At 43.6% G+C, this 11,141-nt stretch overlaps 1 protein-coding gene across 2 annotated transcripts; it reads left to right on the top strand.

Annotated features, from left to right (window-relative positions):
- The first annotated feature begins 2,613 nt into the window (after positions 1-2,613).
- Positions 2,614-8,282, top strand: LOC128352195 (claudin-34-like). Of its 2 annotated transcripts, XM_053312536.1 has the most exons (3): positions 2,614-2,793; positions 4,645-4,809; positions 7,036-8,282. In XM_053312536.1, exons 2-3 carry the CDS (start codon positions 4,733-4,735, stop codon positions 8,021-8,023), a joined length of 1,065 nt encoding a protein of 354 aa, XP_053168511.1. In that variant the 5' UTR covers positions 2,614-2,793; positions 4,645-4,732; the 3' UTR covers positions 8,024-8,282. The 2 variants fall into 2 exon arrangements, with proteins under 2 accessions (XP_053168511.1, XP_053168512.1); XM_053312537.1 differs by lacking the exons at positions 2,614-2,793; positions 4,645-4,809 and adding an exon at positions 5,317-5,872.
- The last annotated feature ends 2,859 nt before the right edge of the window (positions 8,283-11,141 follow it).

Here is an 11,141-nt window from a genome sequence, read left to right as displayed (position 1 = left end):
GCATAAAGGAAAAGACTCTACTCGAATCCAACTGGTTACAGCATGGGCAGCAACAGCAATGAATATTTATATACTACTTTTCCATACAAGTTTCCAAAGTGATTTGTATAGAGAAATAAATAAAGATGAATAAGCACATCTGAAGTTCTGTTGTCTGGATCTGTTTGTCATGCAGCAAAGAAGCAATTCTCTTCTCCCTGCATTTCTTCTGCAAGTTCATGTCCAGAGGAGTTGTCTAGGGTTGTGAGGGGGCTAGTACAAGCCCCTCCCCCCTTGAGTCCAAATTTGGAACCATCAGTTATCTGCTGAGACACTTTTAATGATCTTTGCATGTGGACAAAATCTCTCCTATTAAGGCCAAACTGGATTCTATAATTAGGACAGAGTCTGTTATGGGTAGGGATGTGCACCGAACCGTGGAGGTGTGGTCCAGTGCCGGAAGGGGTCTCCCTTTAAGGGGGGGGGGGTTGCACTTACCCCTCCCACTACTTTCCCCCCACTGGCACTCCCTTTTTCTGAAATGATTTTGGGGCGGCAGCGTTCCTCCCTGCCACCCCTGCCTCCATTGTTAGCTGAAAATCTGACAATCTAACAATCAGATTATCTAACAATCTAACAATCAGATTAACAATCTATCTAACAATCAGATTATCTGAGAGGGTCTGGTAAACATAATAAATACTTCTCTGAGGAAGGGCAGGATGCCGCCTTGTCTTAAGGAGACTATCATTAGAATATACTGGGGGTGGGGAGAACCTACATTGGACCCCTCAGATTTAGGCAACTATAGGCCCATCTCTAATGTTCAAAGGTTGGGCAAGGTGATTGAGAGAGTGGTGGCCTCTCAGCTCCAGTTGTGGACGAAACTGATTATCTAGACCCATTTCAAACCGGCTTTCAAGCAGGCTTTGGGGTTGAGACTGCCTTGGTCAGCCTGATGGATGATCTCCAACTAAGTATTGACCCTACTGTGTGACTCTGCTGATCCTTTTGAATCTCTCAGCGGCTTTCAATACCATGACCACAGTATCCTTCTGAATTGCCTGAGGGAGGGGGGATTAGATGGCACAGTTTTACAGAGGTTCCATTCCTACCTCTTGGGTAGATTCCAGATAGTGTCAATTGGAAACTGTTGCTCTACAAAGCAAGAGTTACTATATGGCGTTCCACAAGGCTCCATACTGTCCCTAGTGCTCTTTAACATCTTCATGAAACAGCTGGAAGAGATCATTACGAGATTTGGTGCAGAGTGTTATCAATATGCTGATGATGCTCAAATCTCTCCCTATCAACTTCATCAGTCAATGGCATAACTTCCCAAATGGCCTGCTTGGAGGCAGTAATGGGCTGGATGAAGGATAACAAACTGAAAGTGAATCCAAATAAGATGGAGGTACTGATTGTGAGGAGTCAAGACGTGAGAGATGGTTTCTATCTGCCTGTTCTAGATGGGGTTACACTCCCCCTGAAAGAGCACATACGTAGCTTGGGAGTGCTCCTGGATCCAAAACTTTCTCTGGTTTCTCAGGTTGAGGCAGTAGCCAGGAGCACTTTTTATCAGCTTCAGCTGATACATCATCTAAGCCCATTTCTGGAGGTAAATGACCTTAAAACAGTAGTACACATGCTGGTAAACTCCAGGCTTGACTACTGTCATGTACTCTACATGGGGCTGCCTCTGCATGTCGTCTGGAAAATACAACTGGTACAGAATGTGGCAACCTGGTTGGTCGCTGGAACAACCCCAAGGGTCCATGTAACACTGATTTTTAAAGAATTGCACTGGCTGCCAGTATGTTTCTGAGCAAAATACAAAGTGCTGGTTATTACCTATAAAGCCCTGAATGACTTATGTCCAGAGTACTTAAGAGACTGCTTCCTTTGTCATGAACCCTGCCATCTATTAAGAGCATCTGGGGAAGTCTGGTAATGGTTGTTGCAAGCTTGTCTGGTGGCGACTCAGAGCTAGGCCTTCTCTGTGGCTGCCCCAGGGCTTTGGAATGCACACCCTGTCAAAATAAGAATTTCTCAATCTCTGATTACTTTTTAAAAGACTCTTAAGACTACCTGTTTTCTCAGGATTTTAATTAAAACTAACTTTAAACTATTTAATTGTTTAACTCTGTGAATTGTTTTAATTGTTTTTATTCTGTGAAAGTGTTTTGTTTTATTTTTATATTGTAACTTAGATTATGTACACCACACACACGTCTATCTATCTATCTATCTATCTATCTATCTATCTATCCATCATCGCCCGGCGGTATATAAATATGATTGAGTGAGTGATAAACAAACACCTGTGACAATTGCAAGCTAGCATCTTCCCTGCTGGATGCGATGGTGAAAGGACTTGGAGTGCTTAACTACAGTGTGACTTATCAGAGAAGATGAGGAATTCTTGGGCAGAGCCCAAGCATAGGCGGAATTGGGGGGGGAGGGCAGGGCACGTGCCCTAGGCGCCACTGAGGTGGGGGCGCCATGCCAGCTGCTGCCACCCCCACCCCATTGCCCACCTGCCCAGCCCCAGGGCCCCTCAGCCACTTGCCTCCAGCTCCGGCCTAGGATCGGCAGTGAGGCCTAGGATCGGAGCAGCCTGCAAACTGCAGAGCTCTTCTCTCCCCGCCTCTCAGCTGATCGGCGGGTGGGCCGGGCTTCCAGAGAGGCCTCCGAGTAGGCCTCCCTGAAGCCTGAACTCGGCAGGCCCCAGCAAGCCAGGAAGGAGGCTGGCAGAGCTCCCTGCAGCAGACCCTCCCTGCAGCAGACCAGACCATCCAGCACAGCTTTTGCAAGGTAGGCTGTGAATTCCTTTTTGTGCTTACCCCCATATATAGGGATCTGCTTGCCATAGGGCTTTGATAGGGGGGGTGGGGCGAGACTGAGAAGTCTCTGAATATTTAATTTAAAACAGACTGAAAAATGTGCTGGCTTTAAAAACAAAAACTATCTAAGGCCTATAAGTGGCTTGTTTCATGTCAGAAAATCACAAAAACGTCTGGAACAAATATTTATTTATTCATTCTTTCTTTCTTTCATTTATAAATGCACTTATGTTCAAGTTGTTTTGCAACCCAGAAGGTCTGAGTGAGAACTGTGAAGCATGTGTTGTGCTTTTATTTTATTTTATTTTTCTTGTGTGTGAACTGCTCTCCAATAACTTGCAGGGACTTCAGGGTAAATCTGGCCAACATGTGAATGCAGCACCTCCATTCCAGAGGAGATGTGTGTTAAAGGGCTTTAAAAGCCTCGTGTGAAAAACCTCCTGGAATCAAACTTTACTGAATTTGTTCAGAATTCTGAGAAAACAAACATAGGCTCACCCTGCATATTTGAAAGTCTCCTTTGCTAATCTGCAGCGAGGGGGCCATTTTAATAATTAGCATTGCCAGTGTGTTCTAGGCATGAAAAGGAGCACAAATATATAGTACTTAATGTATATCACCTATATACTGTGAAGTGTGCATGTGTGTATTCAGTGAAATGTATTTCCAGGCAGCATACTTATTTTGAAATATCAGACTTAAATCCTTGGGGGCCTGGGATGTGTGGAGGCCCTGGACTTTGAGGGGCTGGGGGCCCATTTTAAAATCCCATCTTGGCCCATTCCAACCTTGCTATGCCCCTGGCGGTCACTACACATGGGTTTCTGCACAATACCTGCACAGAAGAAACTCCCATGTAGAAAATGTGTCTCTTATCAATTGACCCTGAATTTTTCCATCCATGACTGGGATATTTGAGAGTTAGAGTCAATCATAAAAGAACAGAACACTTGGGTGAAGGACACATTAGGATGGTTGCCCCCAAAGGTTATTGGATCCAATAGGATTCCAAGAAGCCTTGGAAGGCTTTAAGGTTGTTTCTGCCAGTGATTCTGTTGATGCCATTGTTCAGAATTGGAATAATGAACTTACTAGGGCAGTAGACACAATCGAATAAATAAATAAATAAATAAATAAATTGCTCCTAGGCGCCCTCTCCAACCTGCTTCTACATTAGTCCCTTGGTATACAGAAGAACTTAGGGGGTTGAAGTGGCAAGGTAGACAGCTTGAGCACAAGTGGAGAAAGACTTGGCTCAAATCTGACAGATTACAACACAGAGCACATCTGAAAGTCTTTGCTCTTGTAACATGTGCAGCAAAGAAGCAGTTCATTTCTGCCTGCATTGATTCTGTTAGCTCATGTCCAGTGGAGTTATCTTGGGTTGTGAGAGGGCTAGTACTTGTCCTTCATCCCCTGAATGAGTACTTATAGCCATCAGTTACCCTTTAAAAAAACCTTTAAATAAGTTCTTTGCAGATAAAATATCTTGTATTCGAGCTGAACTAGACTCTACAGTTTTTATTTTATTTATTTTTACACTTATATCCCACTCTTCCTCCGAGGAGCTCAGAGCAGTTACTGCAGAGTCTACTCCTATGGTGCGGAGCAGTAGCTCCCCTTGTGTGGTCAGGTGCGGAGCCAGCCAAGCTGCGGCCTGGGTCCAAGCCCCGTCCAATGATATCCCATGCACTTGACGTTATGCACACAGGGTGTGCCCTGAACGAACACCCCCCCTACAAGCTACAAGCGAGTGCTTGCCAATCATTTTCAAGCAGTGTTTGCTGCCTGAAAGCGTCTATTCTCCTTTCTCTCCCTCCAGAGGTGACATCATGTGACATCACGCGCAAAGGGGACATGACCTCAAGCTCCAAAGAGCCCGAGCGAGCGCTTGCTGCCTGAAAGCATCTATGCCAGAGGTCCAACCATACTGGACAGGTCTCACCAGAGGAGCCAGACAAAGAGTGCCTCTCCCATCAACAATATGGTGAGATGTAACTTTAATAAATCTATACTGGATTGGTCGGCGCCTGGGTCAACAAGGACCACGCCAGGTGCTGGAGTCCCTGGACATCTGGTGGCAAGTGGGCTACAGGACTCAGGATCTTCAGTTGAGCAACCAGGGCTGGAGACTGCAAGGTTACTGGAAGAAACATCACTTAAACGGAAAAAATATACGATTTATTATTTATTTATTTATTTATTTATTTATTTACACAGTCAGACAGGTGTTATGGACTGGTTTGTTTTATCCAGACATTGAGTCCTTCCCAAGGACCTGGGATGGCTGAATTTTATTGTCAATGTTGTTGCTATTGTTATAGATATCGTCGCAGAATATAGGCTGTTCCCAGTAAAGTTGCTTTATTATTATTATTATTATTATTATTATTATTATTAATTAATTAATTAATTAGATTTCTATACCGCCCTTACAAAAATGGCTCAGGGCGGTTTACACAGAGAAATAACAAGTAAATAAGATGGATCCCTGTCCCCAAAGGGCTCACAATGCACCTGCAGGGAGTGGTTCCGTGCACACCACTACTCTAAAGTCAGGCAGTCAGGCCTTCATGTACTTTCATTTGGTTGTGATTACAAATTACACACACACACACACACACACACACACACACACACACTCTCTAATTTGCAATAACAAATATTTCTAAATGCATTTTACATAGCAAATGGAATATGAAACAATTCCCTGTCCCAGAAGGCTTCCTTCTCTAAAAAGAAGCCCAAGGGAGACATTAACAAGATCCTCTGGGAAGCTTGCAGTTCTAAATTGAATAGGCACAGTTGCTCTCCCCTCGCGAAAAATAGGACCATCTCCCCTTTAAAAAATGTGCCCCTTTTAAAGTTAGCAGGGTGGTTGGCAGCATTCTAACCGGCTCAGAACTCTACAGAGGAGTTGCCGTGGCGCCCAGCTCAAACGCTCACAGGTCTTCCTTTGGCGAGGAAGGCAGCTTGAAGACCTGGATCTTTGCACGCTACGCTCTTGAGCCATACATACTGGTACATGCTACAGTACTTGGCAGATACATGTAAGTATATGCTATTAAGAGCTCCCACCTTCCCAAAGAGTAAGAAGTCCAGTGGTAGCGCTGCACCAATTTCTTTGGCTAAGAAAGCACTTGAGAATTATATTGTCCATGTAATAATGGGTTGTATTTCCAAGACTAAAAGTAGAGCATAGCTGAAGCCATGGACTTCTGTCGCAGACAGTAAAACTGCTGATCCTGCCTCAGATTCCCAAAGAGAACAATTGCTTGGACTCACAGCTTTCCAGGCTGCTTCTGGTCCAGCTAAACCTAAACTACCTCAGATTCTCTCTCCCTGTCTCTGCATCTGTGAATTCCCCCACTCTCTTCTGACTGATTTAATCCTCCTCCACCAGTTGCTTAAAAAATATAGCAACTGAAGGCTGCTGAGAAAAGGCCAATCATTGAGGTCATTTACACAATCAAAAAATGGGTTCTCCCTGGTTTTGGGAACTCCCAATTTTCAGTTGTGAGGAACAAGGTAAGAGGAAATCCTAGGTAGAAGTGATTGTGTGGAAGCAAGGTTGTGGGAAACGCTACCCAGGTTTTCCTCCTACATTGTTTCCACAGAATCACTTCTACCCGGGTTTCCACCTACCTTGCTTAATCACAAAATTGGGAGCACATGGTACACACCTGCCAAACCCTGCTACAACACAGGTTTTGGTTGTGTGAATGACCCAGTGACTTTGGTTAGATGTCTGTGAGAGAAAACTGCAGCAAAAGGACCATTCACGGTAATCAAGATAGCCAAGCTTGTGTATGTGTGTGGGTGCAGATGCTGCTCAAAGTATAGAATCCGCTCCTTTTCTGGGCACGTAACCTTTCAACCTAGTCTTTGAATCTTGACCTGTTGACCGCTTTCCCAGGAGCCTTTTCTACTTCCTTGTAAAAGGACTGTTGGGAGCTTGGTGGTGGGGCAGTTTAAGTAGCTTCAAGAAGTCTGCATTCAAAGGTGGGGAAACAGTTCCTGACACTTATAATGGAAGAGGCAGCAGACTTCCATTCTTACGTTTGCAGGTGGGATATGTGATGTTCTAGAACAAGGTTCAAAGCTGAACAGGGTCCTAATTGGTGTCACTCCTTGTCCAAACTTTAAAAGATGTACTTACATGTGTATAATGGCATATACATATATATGTGTGTGTGTGTGTGTTTTATCCCAGTAAATCTGCAGTTTCCAAGATGGGCGACGTCGTAATGAATACCGTAGCGTCAACTGGTGCAGTATTAAAAATTAAGAAATGCCTGGCTGAGGTCAGCTTCTTTCAACTCTGTGCCTTTTTCCTGAGCCTTAGTGGATGGCTTATGTGTATGACATCCGCAATCCTTGTCCAGTGGAGAGTGTGGCACTTTAGTAACCACTATGGTGGAACCAGCATTGCTTGGATTGGGATTTGGGAAATCTGCCGTGTCGATGAAGATCCGTCTATTGATGAGCAAAATCGCATGAACTGTACAGCATTCAGCAATCTACACACCTTCCTCCCCAGTGAGATTATAGCTGCCCAGAATCTCATGGTACTCGCTACCATTGCGGGGGCAGTGCAAACAGGCTTTCTCTCTGTGGCCTTCTCCAATATATATAGGAAGGAAAAACAGAGAAAACACGTTGCCAACCTTTTTTTGATTGCAGGCCTTCTAAATTTATCATCGGGAATAGGTGTCTTCATTCCAATTGTTTGGAATATGGTTTCCGTCTTGTCAGAAGTGCCAATTTTCTTCCCTGAAGATTTCCATTTACCACATAAACCAGAATACCAGTATGTTGGAGCTGCGCTTCTGGTTGGGCTGATTTCTGCTATTTTCCAGATCTTGAGCGGATGTTTTATTCTGCGCAGTAAGCATTTGGCAGTCAAGAAAATATCAGCAATGGCAACAGAGGCATCTGCAAGGGCAAGTGAAACCACTCTTTGTCAAAAGTGTTCATTGTCCTTAGTGCCTAAAACCCCAAAGCCAGAGGAATCTGCTTCTGTGACCATCGACAGCCCATTGGACGTGCGACGCACTGAAAACCCATCTGTGATTGTCCAGATGGATAACTTCTCTGAAGACGTGACCAATCCCAGAGAGCCTGTTCCATCATTGCCCCAAAGTCACATTATATTGGTGACTCCATACATTGAACCAACAGTTGGTGATGAATCTAAATAATCAGATTCTAAACACACCAGGACATGAACTATGAACATTTGAAAGTTATTGAAACCTTTGAAAGGGATAGTGGGTCTGTTTATGTTGCAGGAATATTTATTTGTTTGTTTGTTTGTTTATTGCTGTAGGGGTTGTTTTTATACTTTGGGGATAACTTTTGTGCTGTTAACAATAATGGTTGTTTTCATGGTATAGGCTACAATTATCTTTGATAGTTTTGTGTTTCTCATCTTTTATTAAAAATATCCACCTATTTTAATCACATGGTTGGCTCTTGCTATTTCGTTAGTATTAAACAATGTACAATACCTTGATAACTAAAGTGCCACCCGGTCACATCACTGCCCTGCCTGAATACCCAAACCACAAGCAATTCAGGGGGTGGGGACTTCCAACTATCATGAAATTACCACTTTAATGATGGAACACCTATGTTGTAAGGTTCTTACTCTAGTGTTTCTGGCTGATCTGCCAATGAAAGCAATTAACTATCCAAAATGATAGAAGGGATGATTAGTTTCTAAAGCTAGAAAAGACAAAGCGAGAGTATATTTGTGCGAAGAACCATGGACCGATGTTCTCACTAACCATGCAGAAGTGCTGCATGCAAAGTACCTGCATGCAAAACACATAGATCATTGCATGGAATCTAGAGCCTCACTGATTAGAACCTATAAGTACTTAGGTTTAGTTTTTCATGCAAATGGGACATGGGGAACATGCTGCAGCAAGTGCTCAGAGGAGCGCATCTGCTATATTAACCTTTTTCCACACTAAAGGGGGATATTTTATCCCAGAGGCTTTTAAGGTATAACATGCTAAAATATTGGCACAAATCTGTTCCACCTGTAATTTCAAACCTATGGAAGTGGTCCAGTCTAGATTCCTTCATGCCATATTTCAGGTGCCTAGATGTGTCTCGAATGCCATCCTATACCTTTAAGCATAACCAGAGTGGAGGCCCTGGGATGGCCTGGGCCATTTAATTGCTGGTTCAAATTACATTTCTGCCATCAGGGCCTTGCCCCCCTGGTACTGAAGGATGAGTTCCACTCTAACTGGTGTAAGAACTTCTATGATAAATTGGGTAAATATGGCTTCTCTCCACACTACTTATTTTCATTGGGATATGAGGCTGCCAAAGAAATTATTAAACAAATAGTGGATATGGAGAAGTAAGTTGATTTAATTTATGTTGCCCCCAGTAGTATTCCAGACGGTTTCCCAAACTACCTTCAGCCAGCTGTGTACTTCACAAATGTGACCACTCTAAATCAGAGGAGAGCTTTCTCACTGGTGCGGTTTAATGCCCTGCTTTCTGCCATTTTGGGTGACAGATTTAAGAAAATACTGCTCAGGAACTGGCTATGTCCATGCTGCTTGGACAATATTGAAACCATTTCACATGTTGTTCTATATTGTTCATATAATTATAGGGACATTGCCTAGATTGAACCACTTTCTAAAAATATGCCAGGTTGATGGGAAGAATACTACATTCATTCATTCATTCATTCATTCATTCATTCATTCATTCAAATTTTCTTATATACCACCTCCTCCAAAGACTCTAGGTGGTGAACAACAATACCAGTAACAATTAATACAATAATAATAAATAAATAAATAATAAAAGGGCAAACACCTGATGAAACAGGTAGGTCTTAAGAAGGGCCTTAAAAGAAGGGGCTGAATGAATCTGGCGGGGGGAGAGTGTTCCAAAGAACTCTTATCTCCTTCCTTCTGGCAGACCAGTATATAGCCATTACAGCTGGAGTAGCAAGATGCTATGTGGCAGCTTGTAAACTGAGACAGGAGCAATTGACTAATTGTGATTGAGATCTCTGTATACTTTGATGTTCTATTATCTAGCTCTGTTGTTTTGATCTTATTTTGTTTTATCTTGATTGCTACTTTTATTTTTATTTGTTGATTGCTGGTCAGTGACCATAATAGATTCATTCATTCATAGAGCCTCACTGAGCAGGGGCCATCTTCCCTGTAGCCAGGATTCCCAAAAGTTGTTAACTACAGCTCCCATCATCTTCAGCTGCAATGGCCCCTGGCTGGAGATTACGGAGTTGTAGTCAACCACATCTGGGAACCCCTGTTACAGGGAACACTGGTGGTGTTAATGAAACTGTCCTGGGGTGATTGGTGAACACCGCTAAATTTGCGTTTGGGCTTGCATGGGGAAATTAGCTCAGAGAGGACAGTTCCAGGTCAGATTAAATCTGTTCAAAGTTGTGGACCCAGGAAATGACTGAGGCAAGATACAAGTTTCAAAATCAAAAATCTTTATTGTAGGATGGGGTACAGCTGAAAGAAATGTGTGGTTAAAGCAGTATTACTATTAAAGATACGCTCATCTGCAATGAGGCGTTTTAGCTTAAAGTCCTAATTGTATAAATCCCCAGGTGGGCAAGAGAAAGAGGACTTTAGAGCAGGAGGAGGTGGGATTTTAGAACAGGAATAGGGATAGATATGGACCCAGCAAGGGGCAAATGTTTATATCACTTGATCTGGACGAAGAGACCTCAGACCTCCTGGAAGACCCAAAGGACCTCGTTCCTCGGGGACAGCTCGGTCAGAGGCTGGGGTGAGAAGGATGGAAGGGTTAGTTGATGGGGTGAATCCACAAGGGTGCTTCCTCTGTGGAACCTGGTTCCTATGTTGGTGAAGAAGACTGGGCAGATCAGGCTAGGCAAGAAAACCGATCTGGCAAGTGGCACAAAGAACTGAGCAGCGGCCATGTTCCCTGTAGCCAGGATTCCCAGAAGTTGTCAACTACAGCTCCCATCATCAGGAATTGCTGAGGCACGCCAAGGCTGTTTGTCATGAAAATAGAGTACATAGATGCGAGAAGAGGAAATTTGCACCAACGGAGAGTCCAGTAATCCAATCAGTACTTTTAATGGGTGCATCCTCGGTCCTTATCGCCAACTCAACCTCTTTTGTGAGGGGGGAGATTTACCTCATAGAGTGTTATCTGCGTTCTTCCTGCTGAGTTAATTGGCACATTAGCTTGCTGCTATTCTTTGCAAAAAGAGGGGAAGAGCTGCGGCAGGTTCACTCCACGTGCAGAGTGGCCTTGGCTGGAAGTTAACTTGCTTCATTT

The sequence above is a fragment of the Hemicordylus capensis genome, chromosome 3 (assembly GCF_027244095.1).
Source record: "Hemicordylus capensis ecotype Gifberg chromosome 3, rHemCap1.1.pri, whole genome shotgun sequence".
Classification (NCBI taxonomy): domain Eukaryota; kingdom Metazoa; phylum Chordata; class Lepidosauria; order Squamata; family Cordylidae; genus Hemicordylus; species Hemicordylus capensis.
The sequence above is the reverse complement of the archived record's forward strand: the minus strand, read 5'-3'. Positions and strand labels throughout refer to the sequence as shown.